The 16,503-nt window shown below is 45.1% G+C and overlaps 1 protein-coding gene across 1 annotated transcript in view; it reads right to left on the bottom strand.

Moving 5' to 3' along the window:
* Positions 1 to 16,503, bottom strand: part of ABCC4 (ATP binding cassette subfamily C member 4) — a 248,451-nt gene that overhangs the window by 81,059 nt on the left and 150,889 nt on the right. The window contains exon 20 of the mRNA XM_032314331.1: positions 7,720 to 7,799. Coding sequence (XP_032170222.1) covers positions 7,720 to 7,799 — 80 coding nt within the window. The remainder of the gene's footprint in view (positions 1 to 7,719; positions 7,800 to 16,503) is intronic.

The raw sequence follows: 16,503 nt of genomic DNA, 5'->3' as shown, positions 1-16,503 counted from the left end.
TAAAAAAATAAATAAAATCTTAAAAAAAAAAAAATGAGGAAAAAAAAGTAGAGAAAATTCCAAAACAAATGCTTTTAAAAAAATAAAAGATTCCAGTGGTTTCTCACTGCGTCCAGAAGAGAAGCTAAGGCCCTTAACCTCTGCAAGTCTGGCTCCGCCCAGGCCTCAAGCTCCTCCCTCCCGTGTCTCTGCTCCGCTCCGCCTTCCCGCTCCTCCCTCTCCCTGGGAACCTGCACCTGCTCCTTTCCCTGAGCACGCTCCCCCACCCGCCGGCGTCCAGGTCTTGTCTGCATGGCTGTTTCCTTCCTTATTTTTTTAAACTCAGACATCACCGCGTCCTTGATCATCACCATGTTTCATTCAAGCACTCCTGCAAGTCCCCGGCAAACGCTTTCCTTTTCTTACTGCATTAGGGAATCACTGGGATTGCCTTATAAATGTGCCCGTTTCCCATCTGTCTTCTGCCCTGGAATATAAATTGCTGAAAGCCGGGACGCCTGGGTGGCTCAGTCGGTTTACCGTCTACGTTTGGCTCAGGTCATGATCCCAGGGTCCTGGGATCAAGTCCCATGTCCGGCTTCCTGTTCAGCAAGGAGCCTGCTTCTGCCTCTGCCTGCTGCTCTCCCTGTTTGTGCTCGCTCTCTTGTTCTCTCTGACAAATAAGTGAATAAAACCTTTAAAAAATACAAAATACATAAATTCCTGGAAGCCAATGCCTGGTTCTATACCCAAATCCTAGGAAAAGCACCTGGCACATAGGAAGTGCTCAGTAAGTTATCGCCTGAGTGGAAATGAGGTTGACATGGCCTTGGCATAGGACACAGGGATGGTTTTATTGCAGAATAGCGTGCCCAAGGAAAGTTTCACTAACGGGAAGAGAGACCTCTGCTGATCCTTGAAGAAGGAAGAGGGGGTCCATTGGGGATTGGGCCAAAGAGGGGTATGGAACACACAGAAGAGCCTCAGTGGTCCGCCCAGCAGGCACGTCAAGTTCCTTTCCAGGAGCTGTAAATAGATTAAATTTATGGGCTGGGAAATCTGAATTTTACTCTCTCGGCCTGAGCTCCTTTGTAATACATATCACTGGTAAACAAAACACAACAAACCATTTAGACATCTATGCTAGGATAGGGCTGCTGTGGTGAGGAAAGGGTGTGAGTCCCGGTTCCCGCGGTGGGGACAGCCGGTCCGGTAGGAAGATGGAATCTGCCTGTCCCTTTAATGGTCCCAGCCTTCTAGGACAGACTAGAGTCTCTGGTTCAGAGAAGAAAACAAATTAAGTTCGAACGAGCATAAGCAAAGAGACTGGCACTTGAACCCGAAGAACAAAGGTATCTGCTGATCTCAGAGGATCATGGGCAGGTTAATCTATGCACCGCCGTATTCATGAGGCAAAGACGGAAGAAACAAAGAAATAATAAAAGGTGGGTCTCTTTTATAATTACGAAATGTTAAATAAACGATCTAAGTTCTCACTGAGAGGAATGAGAAGGAGTCCACTGCAGAAAAGAGTATGGAATGAACGCTTTAAAGTAATAAAAATTATTAAAATGACCAAGTATCCTTCAAGGCTTGCCAGATACACCAAGGATGAACAGAATCGTTAGAAGCTGAATTCACTTGGCACCGACTTTATTCTTGAAAACAAAGCTAAGCCCCTTGCCTCCCGGGACTTCCTCTGGGGCACTCTGCAAAATTAGTGTCCCATACTTGGCAAGTGATGAATTTCTGGAAGACTCCCTCTCCCGGAAACGGGCGGGGGCTAGAGGAGAGCCATGAGGGCGTCCAACTCACCACCGTCTCTCAGAACCTCGGCTCTAACCCCTGGCTATCAGCGGGATTTCGGGGGGAGATATACCACCCCCCACAATGCCCCCGAAACACAAGCTCTAAAACCCAAACCACCCAGGGATACACTGAGCAAACTCCTCCAAAGAACAAGTTGCTCTTATCCCAACTGCTTGCTCTCAACCCAACTGCCTCCACTCTGACTCTCGGCCTCTGCAGCCTGGACTCCTCCTACCCGAAACCTGCGCCGGCTGCTCACCGGACCCTCATCGTCAAACCCAGCCGACAGCTGTCTGCGTCCTCACCTCCGCTCCGCCTTTCACACACCGGTCCTCCTTCGCTTTTGCAGCCCCGACTCCCCTCCTGTCTTCCTTGCTGTTCTTTCCAGGTCTCCTCTGCTAGCCTTCTTTTCCCTCTGCTTTCTCTTTCAGTGTCAAGACTTCTTTCAAGTTCTGGATCTTGGCCCCTAAAAATGCTTCGCTCTCTCTGGGCAATCTTTATCCATCTTCCCACCATCAATGACCAACCTGTTCCAGGAAGAAGATGCAGGCTCTACGCTCAGGCCGGGTCTCTCGAACACCAGGGCTCACACTCCCAACCGCCCGTAGGATGCCTCCACTGGGAAGTCCCAGAACGTCCTCAAGCTAAGGGAACTAAAAATGGCAGACGGGGACAAAAAAGCAGACTTCTCTCCCACTAGAGCCTCAGCCGTTCTCCCATACAGGCTCCCCCCTTTTATAATGTCACACGGTATGATCACGGCTGACCTTCTGTCTCTCCCAAGAGAGTGGGCCTCAAGGAAGATTGGGAATTAAATGTCATTTGACTCCACAACCAAGTCCAGCAGGGTGCCTAAAAGATACAGCATTTGGTCAAACAAAAGAAAACAAAGTCTCCATCTCCCATCCCTCATCCCAGCACACGGTGGGAGTTTAAGAAAAGATGGGGTGGGAAAGGCAACACAGAGACGTGTTATCGGAATGAGAAATGCTGGTAAAACTACAAGTCTGCACACTGTAGGTACTTTATAAAAACAATGTCTCCCTTTTGGGAGAAATTTCAGGATTTTCCATGATAGTTCTAGTTGCAAATGTATTCACAAAACAACAGATCGGCACAGATAGGAGAAAGAGACCAGCGTAATTAAAATTAATCATTAAAATTCATTTTAACCATCCCTCAAAACTTAAATGTTATTAAAACATTACAAATATTACATCTGCGTGGTACCTTTATTAATTACACCAATCGTTGCTTCGAGAAAATTAAAAGATGAGATTTAGGCTGCTGGGATTTGGGCTACAGTAGTAGGAAGTCAGCCACACACTTAAAAATGTGAATTTTAATTACTGTGTCTACGTTTTTGTTTGTTTCTTTGTTTGCCCAAATACATCATGTTTTGGAGGGCCAAAGTCTTATTCAATGATGGGAAGATGGTTTCTCATGTCTGAGGCCCAGAGGAAAAGCATGATACTATTTGTCTTCCCATCCCTATTTTCATAGAGAAATTTAGTTCTAACACGTGAAGAATGAGATCCCAGCTTGATAGATGACTCGGTTTTAAAACTATCGTTAACACCCGATGCTGTTCCGATTTTTGTGAAAGCAAATAAACAAAACGTGTCTGAACATCACTGATAAGACAAAGGTGTACCGCCAGCCACTGGCTACTTATCTGATAAGCCCAGGGCAACCCTAAGGTAACCTGCAGACTGTTGTTATTCTGTACTGTATAAATTATTTATTTCCGAGGGTATATTCAGAAATTTCCCTCCCTTCTGGCGCAGCCTTCCAAAAACGCCTCGCTGGTCAAAAATCGATCTCTCTTCATTCACTACTTGCTCCGCACCTGGGTGAGCCCCGGTTCCCAAAACCCACATGTGAGCTCCACTGCTCTGTGGGATTTCTCACTCTCACTCAGGACAATAGAAAATACGAGACACATTTTCAAAATCTGCCGTGTCATAGTCTCCCATGAGCAGGATTAGGAATAGCTAGTGATCCAAAAACAACACAAAACAACAACCAAAAAAGCCATAAATATTTAGGCACATACAAATCTCTTGTTGAAGTTCAAGGGACAGAGTTAGGTAAACACCCTCTACCCGGCCAGCATACCTGGCCGGAATGTTCTCATCCCAATCATTTAGTCGACAAATAATCAAATCTTTCCCTGATTTCTGACTCGTTTCTACAGGGTATTACCACCTCCAGGAATCATGGCTCCGATGGAAGTTTCTGATCTCAGGTCTCTCCTCAAATTTCTCAGCATCAGACTCAATCGGAAAAACAATTAAGTTCTAACCCAATGGTTCACGTTTCTGAATCTTACTTACAAAACCATCACCGTCTTACAGAAAAAGCAATCAAACGTGCATAATCTGGATTAAAAAGTTCACATGGATAAATGTAATCACATTATTTCTATATCTATTTGATTTTCACTGTCCCCAAAACGCATGACCACAGGCATCTCTTTAGTAAGGAAAAACAAAACAAACAAACAAATCACACATGTCAGCCTTAATTTGAATATTCTGATAAGTGGAAAATGTAAACCACCCCCCCTTCATGAAGGTCTCTAAGCTTTGGATTTCAGGTTGCATTCCATTTGTTTCTATAGGAATCCTGCCAAGTTCTTTCTGGCTCAAGAGCGCTAAACGTAAAGGATGTGTAGATTGGGAAGGACCACATCTGCTCATGGTCACGCCAAAGGTAACTTCATGACAAGGGAATCCCCGGTCCTTTTTAAAACCCAACTGTTTCAATTAAACTCACCTGTTCCATTTGAAAGACTCAAGTTCTGGGAGCTTCTCTGAGCACAGGAGTTGCTGCTGGAGTCAGAGTGCTCTTACCCAAAGACTCTGACGTGAGACAGTATGTTTGGGGCCCCCCGCCAAGTCAGCAGCAGGTTTCGCTGTTGACATCAGAAACCGAGGCAACAAGGAACGGTTCTACTAGCTCGATACAGAATGGGGCCGACACAACCCTTGAGGGGGGCTCAGGAGCTGGACGCAAGGTCTGAAAACCATTCCCATCTCGGATCCCCGTGTATTGGGGAAGGTGCTCCTGTTCACACACGAACATTCATGATACCCGTGTGTTTTCCCGGACTCGTTAAAACTCTAAAATGTATTAGAGGACTGAATCCAAGTGGGTAAAATTTCTTATAAAAAACTAACACCCCCCTCCCAATAAAAAGGCAAAGAAAACCCAGATCTGCTTAAGCAAAGCCATGAGGTGAGTCAAGCTGATTGTCATTTTGACCTTGCTTTGCTTTAATTCAGGAGCCTATTTAGAAATGTAACAAGCAACCCTCTTCATTCGGCTCAGCTAGCAGAGCTAATAGGCTTCTAATTAATTTCCAGAAGATTGCTGTTATAACTAACAGGTTTTAAACATTTGGTTGATTGGGGAAAATGAATTGAATATAATGTATTTGATTTGGAAAATTAGTTTTCATTCTATGTGCTTACCATAATAGTGTTTATTTTAAGTTTACATGATTCCATTAAGAGTCCCAGAACACCACCGGGTTGTTTTTAGCCTTAACAGCGTCCTATCCAACTTAAAAAAAAAAAAAAAAAAAAAATCAATTTACATTTTGATTTTTGTTGTCCTTTATTTGAGGGCAGGTAAAATTCATTTTTGTGGCTTTAATAAAAATCTTCATTCTAATATAGCCAAGAGGACCAAACACTTCAAAATGATCCCAGTGATACGTCCGTCAAATGCCTGCTCATTGCACACAAATCCTCCGGGGAAAGGCTTCTACACACCAAGTAAGATGAACCAGTGACGGCATTGTTTATGAAGTTTCCCTTGATTCCTCCTGACAACCATTTAAACAACGACTGTTGGGAAGTGTCCCTCAAAGAACCAACAACAATAGCAAGGATCAGAGCTTTTCTATGTAGCTAATACTATTTTTAAAAGGAGAAAATATTTCTTCCTGGAGGGATTATGAGAAGCCTTATTAAAGACACCTGCAAACAAAACAAGTGACAATAGATCTTTATCATAATTGATAACTGAGTTATCCTTGAGACAAAACTCCTTTCTTGGAGACAATAACTTCGAGATTTACTTCGGCTATTAGAGTCAAGACATCAGCTAATTGGGACTACCGGTGGAAGTCTCACCAAGATTAAGTGAGCAGGTAATAAAAAGGCCCTTGCCTCTCAGTGAAAGAGAAGTACAGAGAGACTAGAATTTTCTCTCCTCGGGCAGCTGAGAATGTTTTAGAATGAATTCAGGCGGTGTCTATCTCTGTGTCTCCATCCATCATGCAAAAGTAGGTAGGTAGATTCTGATTAGGAGGGCTGACCATGTGCCGAGCACACAGTGGGCCAGCCAGCTTTGGAAACTCAACCTCTGCCTAACTTGCACTTGGCAAGAAAAAGAACCTTCCCACAAGTCTTCTCAATGTCATTAACCATCACCGGGAAAATGTGATCCTGTTTTAGCAAAGAATTCCTTCTTGCGGACAAATTATATAGCAAAACCCAGCAGGACATGTTTAAAAATTAAGTTCGCAGAAGAGGGACAGAAAAGCAAAGATCTTTGCAATAAAAGCACTGTCTCCGAGTCTCCATTTGGTTCACGTTGGTAACAATGCACGCCTTCACCCGGGGGCCACACTGTCTGCTGTCACATACTCGTGGCTGCATTTCTGAGTGACTCACAGAAATGCCTGTGGTCATTTCAGGCTTATTAGTGACTTTTATAACATAGCTAATTTTCCAAATTAAGTAATTCTGGCTCTTTTTATAATAACGGCTCCAGAAAAGTCCCTAAGTTTTGACTTGAACTACATCTGAGCATTGAACAAAAGTGGGGGAGGGTGGGGAGCGACCATCAGGATGAGGCCATGATTGCGGACCCCAGTGGCAGCATTTCGACATCCTGGCCTTACAAGGTGTTCGTGATTACTCAGGGGGAGTGAAACAACAATTCAAGAAGTCTTAGCAACAGCAGCGGTGAGCTTAGAATACGTGCAGCTGTTGATGAATGCGTGTCATTTAAAAAAGAAAAAAAAAAGCCCACTTGGAAATGAAGAAGAAAGGCCCCCAGCCTGAATCGCTGAAAAGTAGACAGAATTCAACAGCAGGAAAATCATCCCACGTGTGCAGCAATACTGAGTGAGCAGATGAGGCATGAGATGACCCAATATCGTTCCGCAGAACTTCAAGTTCACAGACAAAACAAATGCTATATGGAAGGTACTTTTGAGATTGCTGGGTTTCACACACACACACACACACACACACACACACACACACACACACCCCTTAAGACTTAGAGCCATCAACGTGTGAAAGAAAAGCTGCCTAGAAAAACAAAAAAGACATTTTCAGAGATGACTTTGATCCTGTACTCAAATTATTGGCTTAAATGTACTTGCCTCTAAAGGCTTTGTATCTGCAGTAACCGCTCCCTATTGTCCTTGCTAACAAAGTATTATTTTCACCTTATTATTACTAATCTTTTCTTTGTTAGCAACCCCGCCTGGTTTTATCCCCCCAAATGGTGCAGTAAATATTTGTCCTTTGTGGTAATACAATGCATAATTTAGTTAATCTGAGCTATCTTTCCGTGAGAGGTGATTGTTTCTATATTATGAAATGTGCTCACGGTAAAGGGACGTTTGTGCCAGATACCTGGCGGGCAGATAGAGAAGCACTTACCAAGCATGTAGCTGCTTCGAACCAACCTTGACAAGACTGTGTAGCCACTCCTACACATGAGGTATTACTCATGTTAACTTAGTCTCCGAATCAGAACCACACCTTTCTCTTACAAACACGGCCTTTACTAAGATAACATGACATCGTCAGGCCGAGAGGCCCACCCTCGGCCCCCATGGAAAGGACTTGAAAGAACAGGAACTACAGTTTTCCACTCGAGAACTTGGCATCACTGTGACCTTACCTGGAAGAAATCTAGAAACGTCAGGGGTAGCAAGTCATCCATGTGCCCAATGTCTTTGGAGAAACGATTTAAAATTCTTCCTGCAAGAACAGGATATGAGAAATTACTCATTTCCCCAGATAGGCCCTTTAAGAGAAACAGTTCACGGACAAATCAAAACAATATTTTAAATGCACATGTATTTAATCTATTACACATTCATACAAAATAAGCCCATGTCAGTGGTAAAGAAAAAGAAAATGAGATGATACCTAAAGAGAAACAAAAATACCACCAGAGGGTGGTGGGCAGGGAGTTCAAATTCGGTCCTGATTTTTAATAAAACAGAAGGGGGAAAGACATCTTCTGGCAGTATCAGGAAGGGCTGGTGGATTTTAGAATGTTCTCTCCTTTCCTGTGCCTTCTCAGGTGCCCACCTGCCCAGAGGCTGAGTTGGTAAACAAACAAATACAAAATCCATAAATTGATCACAATTGCTATACGAATTTTGCTTCGGTTATCAGAATTTTACTATGTGGTACTTATTAAATAAATGTAATTATAACCTCTCTACCTCCCTCCCCCAACCCAGGATGGTTCAGGGAACCTCCCATTTTTTTTTTTTTTAAGATTTTATTTAATATTTGACAGAAATCACAAGTAGGCAGAGAGGCAGGCAGAGAGAGAGGGGGAAGCAGGCTCCCTGCTGAGCAGAGCGCCTGATGTGGGGCTTGATCCCAGGACCCTGGGATCATGACCTGAGCCGAGGGCAGAGGCTTTAACCCACTGAGCCACCCAGGCACCCCAGAACCTCCCATTTTGAAAAATTTTGGAATCCTGCCATTCCCGAGTTGAGAGTTTACAACTGGGGTGATAAGTTGCTATCTTCTGAGGTATAAGCGAGTGTGACAAACAGACTCATTCTTAAAAATCCAACACGACCAGAGGAATGCAGGCAGAAAAACAGAAATATGACTTAATGATGAAAGATCATTTTGTGGGGTGCCTGGGTGGCTCCGTCAGTTAGGTGTCAACCTTCGGCTCAGGTCATGAGATCGAAACCTATGTGGAGTCCCTGCTCAGCGGGGAGCCTGCTTCTCCCTCGCCCTCTGCCCCTCCCCCACTGTTGCTCCTGCATGTGCTGCACACTCAATCACTCTCAAATAAATAAAATCTTTTATAAAAAATCATGTTGTAATGAGCACTGGTTATTATGTAAGACTGATCAATCACAGGGGCACCTGGGTGGCTCAGTCGGTTTCAGCTCAGGTCACGATCCCAGAGTCTAAGATTGAGCCCCCTTGGGGCTCCCTGCTCAGAGGGGAGCCTGCTTCCCTGCTCCCTCTGCCCTTCCCCGGCTTATAACTCTCTCTCTCAAATAAATAAAGAAAAAACTTAAAAAAAAAAAAAAAACACAAAAACAAAAACTGATGAATCACAGACCTATACCCCTAAAACAAATAATACATGTTAATTTTTAAAAAGAAAGATCATTCATTACTCCTTGTATCTCCCTCCCCAGAATCCATGAGAACAGTATATCCTAAAGGCTTCAGGACTGGAAAGTGAGAACAGATCTATAATAAATATCTAGTCTTTTAAAAGACAGAATTCACAGAAACTGAAGTTACACACACACACAGTTTATTTTGGTACACACAACTCTGGAGAAATGTTTGTCTCGGCCCCTGAACTTCTTCTGTAATGGAAGCTTCTGGAAGCCAGACTGTAGGTAAGACGTGGGTCCTCTACACACTCTTCCCAATGTCTGTCAGAAGTGACTTCCCCCTGGGGCCCTCCATACCAAGCCACGACTGGGTCATGACTGGACCACGACCGGCCCATGAAAGGCCAGCGGCAAGGAGCTGAGCTATTGCCAGATGCGCAGGGTCACCCGAGGTGAAGAGTTGGAGCGACTGGAAGCTTCCGTGCTTGGCCAGGCCACAGCATGACAACCTGGGCCTCCAGGTCTCTGACTCAGGTTCAGGAGATACAGACTCCAGAACCGGTCTTCGTACAGTGACACTTTTGGCAGGCCGGGCGACAGCTTCTCGGAGACTCTAACAATACCTCCTTGAGAGGGTGATTCTGAGGATTACCTGGGCTCATGCATGAGAAAGAACCTAGTCACAGTGCCAGGCACGGTAAAACAAAACAGCAAGGTGAGATAACCACTGTGGCCCACAGGACCTGAAGCCGGTCTCTCGGGAAAGCCCGGCTACCAGCACCCTCAGAAGGTCAACCCATGAAAACGCACATTCGAGAGCTTTCGGCTGGAGCTTGAGATCTGCATTTCTACCAGGCTCCCAGGTGATGTCTGCTGCTGCGACATCACCTGGGACGCCAAGTGACGACCACACTTCGAGGGGTCAGAGGTTAGGTGATCATTTCATCAGTCGTGCTTTAGAAACATGAAAATCAGTCGGGCAACTTCCCACATATTCTTAACAGATTTTGTGAACTACCTGGCTATTTTTGACCTTCCCGAAGTATCAATATCAAAATGGGGAAAAAATACATTTAAAACTGTTAAAAGAGGGTCGCCTGGTGGCTGAGTCAGTTAACTACCTTCAGCTCAGGTCATGATCCCAGAGTCCAGGGATCGAGCACCGCATCCGGCTCCCTGCTCTGTGGGAAGACTGCTTCTCCCTCTGCCTCTCTGTCTCTCATGAATAAATAAATAAATATTTTTTTAAAAAGATGTTAAAAGACATAGTTTAAACACTTATTATTTCTTCAATGAAAAAGCCCAACTTTTCAACATAGGATTCAGAGCACTGTAGAATATAGCTCAGTTTAAATAACACAGAAACCAATATTCAAGTTTTGGGTTTTGGGGGTTTTTTTTAGGATTTTATTTATTATTTGAGAGAGAGAGCATGAGAGGAGAGAGGTCAGCAGGAGAAGGAAACTCCCTGTCAAGCAGGGAGCCTGATGTGGGGCTCGATCCCAGGACTCCAGGATCATGACCTGAGCTGAAGGCAGTCGCTTAACTAACCAACTGAGCCACCCAGGCGCCCCCCACCTTTTTTGAAAGGTGAAAAGGCTACACAGAGATGAATGATACATGATAACCACCCCTTTTACCTTCCTCCAGATGTAGATCCAGAGAGACCCATGGTTGGCAAACAGCAAAACACAAACAAAAAGAGAAAAAAAACCCAAAAACACGCAAAAAAATGAGAAAAACCATCTCCCCACACGGCCACTACAGTAACTGAGCTGGACATCAAAGACCGTCAAAAACCTAAACGCTCCTTCAGCAAGAGGCAGAGTATAGACAATGTGACATTAGGAGAGTCAATAAGTTACTTCCTCGCTCCAAGAAACAATGGGACGAATTTCAAGTTCATGGCCTCGTTATCAACTTTTCTCAAAGGCCCTCAAATCAAATCCATGACAATTTCCCATCACACACACGCCATGCCTCTTCATCCAAACGGCATTTGGCCCTGCTGGAGCGACCCCCGGGACGTAGAGGGAAGGGGGATTCACCATGAACAGGGGGAGCCCAACCCATTTCCAGACTATTCTGTTAGGCAGGGCTTTCTGACATTAAACCGAATCTTGCCTGCCTCGAACAGGCAACCCTGTGCTTATCCTGCTTTTATAACCACACGGAGTGAATCTAATTCCTCTTGACAGGACAGCCCATCAAATGCTTGAAGAAAGTTAATCACATCCTTCCCAGACTGCTCACATGCCGTTAGCCTTTGGTGCCTCAATTATCCCTCCTGAGATACTGAGTCCCATCTTGGCCACTGCTTCCCGTCCAGACTCAGGTGGCCGGTCTCAGTGAATGCCTTATGTCTGGGATTCAAGTCAACAGCCCACGCCTCGTCTGATTACCTCGGGGTAGAGTTGCAACACCATCACCCCTCTCCTGCACAGGACAGATAACCGATCATGAGACCGACCACGACAGTCAGCTACGGTGGCCAGATCACGTTTTAGACTCACACGGAATGAAAACCCACACTGCACGGGTAGATTTCAGGGAACAACTCGGCGATGTATACAAACAACTTTAAGAACGCGTTCCTTACAACCCAGAAATTGTAGGGATGTATGCATCAAAGATCTTCAGTGTGGGTTATCTGGCAAGTGAGATGGGGGAACCGAACATTTAGTCTGAAATAAAGTCTATAATGTATTGTGTGCAATTTTAATTGTTTTTTATCAATGCTTTTTTCTAGAGTGACTATGTATTACTTTTGTAAGAAAGTAAAGCTGGGGAGGGTGGTCAACTAGGATGGCTCAGTTGGTTAAGCCTCCAATTTTGGCTCAGATCATGATCTCAGGGTCCTAGGATCGAGCCCCGTGTCTGGCTCCATGCTCCACAGGTGGTCTGCTTGAGGATTCTCTCCCTCTGCCCACCCCCTGCTTGTGTGCTCACTCATACGCTCTCTCAAATAAATAAAATCTTAAGAAAAGAAAGAAAGAGATAGAAAGAAAGAAAGGGAGGAAGGAAGGAAGGAGAAAAGAAAGAAAGAGAAGGAAAGACAGACAAACGTGGGGAAGGGAGGAAGGCTGGGAACAAAGGGGAGGCACAGAGAGAGACAGAGAGACCTCGTGTGGAGTCCGCACCACCAGAGAACCAACCAGGGTCTCCTAACTGCTCTGTCCACAAGACAGGGTTCCAGGAAAGAGGTCATCAAACTTCTGGTCAAAATACAAATCTGTAAGCGATCTTACTTTAAGAACAGGGTCTACAGTCTGAGCTGGAGTCAATCACTTGTCCGTAGAATTCTGACAAATCTCTCATCCGGAGGATTCCTCCACTTCCTTAAAATAAACTATACCATGAAACTTGGAAGCTCCCATGTCTAGTATAGACCCTATGCTTTTTCTTTTTTAAACAAAAAAGGAGGTAGGTTTACATACCATCAAATATTGAAGTATATTTTTATTGAGGCATATACTTTGTATCTTGTAATATTCATCCCATTTCAAGTGGGATAACCATCACCAAAAATCAGTGTTAGGACATTTTTGTTCCCCCAGTAAGATGCCTCATGTCGTTTACAGTGACTTCCTGTTCCCACTCTTAGTTAGCCTCAGGCAACCACTAATCTACTTTCTTTGCTCTTTGGGGGAGATTTCATTAAAAAAGAATCAAATGGTATGTGGTCTCTCATGTCTTAATTCTTTCATTTAGTCCAGCATTTCCGAGGTCCATCTATGCAACAGTGTATCAGTAATTCCCTCCTTCCGAGTGCCATTCTTTAGCACAGAAGTGGTCTTCAACAGCAGCCCCATCAGCCCTATCAGGCCACAACACACCTGACTGGAAGGGTGAAAGTAGATGTGTTTCATCAACTCTTGGATACTAGGAACTTTTTTTTACATGCTCATTTTTAGCCTCATGGAACGTTCTAGAACCTAATTCTTTTGCTATGAATGTGCCACTGGTTTGATGGCCCTGCAGAGTCAGAAGCCAGGAATGCTGAGTCTGGGCCAGGTTGTGAGGGTGGTGGAGTGTGGAAGGAAGGACAAGCGAAAGAATCACTGTCCTAGTGATAAGTAGGATCTCAATCCAAGCAGTAGAGGAGACAGTCTCTCCAAAAGGGCAGAGAGGACGGACCTGTACCTTACAGGGACAATGCAACATGATGGGGAAAATCTGACTGAAAGGAAAAGATGTTCAGTGGGTGCCAGAGATGGTCACCAGGCTGAAAAATCACAATGTAGGCATGAGAGAGAGAGGATGAGCATGGAGTTTCTGCGTCATTCTACACAAACCAGTTCAGAGTAAGGACAGGAGCTATGCAAGCTTGGGAGTTCCCCGTGTCCATCACCTTCACCATCAGAACAGGTCGTCAACATGGTAGCTGCTCAAATAATGGCATGAAATAGAGCAGCAGGAATTAGGAAACCATCAGTGGGAAACCAGCAAGGTTCTTGTCTTCCTCTGACACTCAGTAGCAACTGGTCTGTGGGTAACTCATTTGAGGCCCACTTAGACACAATCTCTTGTCTGTAAAGAGGAGACAATCTTATTTGCTTCTCCTACGTCACAGGATCAAAGATCGTGAGGTTAAAAGAGACAGTGCTTAGGACGGCACCCTCTAAGCTGTGAGATGGCACACTCGTGGGGGTTGTTGTCTGCATTCTCATCAGGGATGGTAGAGCTTTAAAGGACCATGCCAGGTCATGAGGGCTAGTCCTTTCCAAACCTTGTCAAGAGTCTGTGATTCTGCAGAGGTGCCTTGACGAGGAAGTAGAAGTATCTTCTCTCACCATCAAAGGTCACCCCACCCTTCTCGCCTGAGCTGCCAGTTCCCTCCTTCAGCGCTCTCCCAGAACAGGCTCCCTCATGTTCCTCTGGACATTCAGACAGCGGTGGCCTTTGAAGAGAGGGTTCTGAAGCTAACAGAAATGTTCAAATCCCTTTAGATCAAGCTCCTGCTGCTAGAGAGGAGGACCCACGGTCAGCTTTGCTCAGGGTAATGCAGTAATATTTCCTAAGAGGCAGGTGTTACGGCCAAGCCATCCTGGCATTTCCACACATCAGAAAAAGGAGACATGAGAAAGTCTACTTTTTTTCTCAGGCTAGAACCATCAGCCATTTTTCAGTTTTTCTGGCTCTCTTCGTAAACTCTGCTCACTGTCCTTCCTGAGACTTCCTGTGCGTTTATACACACCAAATCTTATGTCCATTCCTGATCTCCTAGGGCTTCCTTGGGCACGTACATGGCTAATCGTATAAAATACCTGAGACTCGACACATCTAAACTGAACAGAAGCCTTCGAGGTTGGCCCACAAATGCCCACGTCCAACATTTCCAACTATGCCTTAGACCTTTGCCCCAACACCCAGCATGGAAACCTGTAAGTCATTCTGACTGATCTTCACCTCACATAAATTACTAGCAGGACTTCACTGGTCACTTACAATAGTTTCATGGACATCCTTGATTCGTTATCTGTCAAATCCAACCCATCGGAACAGCGACGAGAAGGGACAGAAAAGAGATCCCTACCTGAACCATCCATCACTCCCGGCTCCATGTTTGTTCTCATGAGGGCCTTCTCGCTCTCCCATTCGCTTGCCAAGAAGGCCCACCATCCAGGCCCATCCACCCAGATTTCTCAGCCCTTTCTCCTCCATGAGACTCTTGCTGACAAATGTAGCTCCCAAGCATGTGCTACTCACTTGACCTTCTCTATCTTGATCAGACAGGCTCGGGAGACCTGTGCTATCCCCTCAGGAGCCCACCACAGGCCTGGCCACAACTAACAGACCAAAGGAGACCAGGGTGGCCAAGCCACTGAGTAGCTGCCAAGTCATTCAGATTTCTGCTCTCAAGAACTACAAGGTCACAGGGTAGCAGGAAAGTGGAACACATTCCCCACCAAAGCTGAGGGACCCAGCTATATGCAGGCACCCCAGGACAGAGAATCCAGCTCCAGCTTCTGGAAAGGGGGTCTCTGCTTTTGGTTCCATGGGATGCCCACTTCCCTTCAACCAACGTTTCACATCTGAATAACTCAAGTAGATCCCGTTTTTCACCCCAAACGTCCTGACTAGAACTATCGCCACAGATCCAACAGGAGACTCGCTTATCAAAATTAGGGACATGATAGATTTTTGTCCAGTGAAATGTTCAAATTACTCATTACCTTGTAGGTAACAAAACTTATTTTTTCTTGTAATCATTCTGGCAGAACCTTTATCTTGTGAACTACAGATTTGTGTTTTTAAATAAAAGAGACAGAGCACAAATACATCTTTTCTTGATAACCCAGAACTAGCATTCAGCGCATCCGTGGTTTGACTGAAACATGGCGGGGTCTTCTGGGGCTACCTGAGACGCTTTCCCACACCCCGACGTACCAGTTTTCTAATACCGTGCTTCCAGCCACCACATCTCGCCGTTGTGCAGAGCCTGCCTCCGATCTGCTCCTTTACGTTTACTGATGAGGACTGTGGAAACCCTGCAATCAAGCAGGGCCTAAAATAACACTCAACCTGCTCTCAGCAAAGACATAAGCAACTTTCGTGGTCTCAGGCACAGGTTTTCTGACACTTTATTTGATGAGAGACTATTTCTGCTTGCCTCCAGATTCCCCCCAGGGTCTGGGTATATTCTCAGCATATCTCATAAACCCATTCAGGGGTTTGACTACTCTTTAAGTATACCAGTCCTATGTTCACAACTGGCGTGTACACCCTTTGTAAGCCAGAACCACATTTAACACACAAACTACATAATAAAATGCCAAGTGCCTAGCGGATACACAAACTGGATTTGCTAAAAAAAAAAACCATAAACCCAGCGGCTTTCCAACTTTTTTTTAAAGATGATCATGTTCCTTCTTTTTTTTTTTTTAAGATTTTATTTATTTATTTCACAGACAGAAACCACAAGGATGCAGAGAGGCAGGCAGAGAGAGGTACGGGGGTGGTAGGGAAGCAGGCTCTCCGCTGAGCAGAGAGCCTAATGCAGGGCTCAATCTCAGGACCCTGAGATCATGTCATGACCCAAGCTGAAGGCAGAGGCTTAGCCCACTGAACCACCCAGGCACCCCCGTGTTCCTTCTGTCTCAGAAACCTAGAAGATAGGGAGGCCTGAGTGGCTCAGTCGGTTAAGCTACTGCCTTCAGCCCAGGTCATGACCCCAGAGTCCTGGGATCAAGTCCCGCATCAGGCTCCTTGCTCAGCAGGGAGCCTGCTTCTTTCTCCGCCTCTGCCTGCCACTCTGCCTGCTTGTGCGCTCGCTCTCGCTCTCTCTCACAAATAAATAAATAAAATCTTTAAAAAAAAAAAAAAAAAAAGAACCTAGAAGATAACCTTGTCACCAC

This window comes from Mustela erminea, chromosome 15 (assembly GCF_009829155.1).
Source record: "Mustela erminea isolate mMusErm1 chromosome 15, mMusErm1.Pri, whole genome shotgun sequence".
Classification (NCBI taxonomy): domain Eukaryota; kingdom Metazoa; phylum Chordata; class Mammalia; order Carnivora; family Mustelidae; genus Mustela; species Mustela erminea.
Note: the sequence above shows the minus strand (reverse complement) of the source record. Positions and strands in the feature narration are given on the sequence as shown.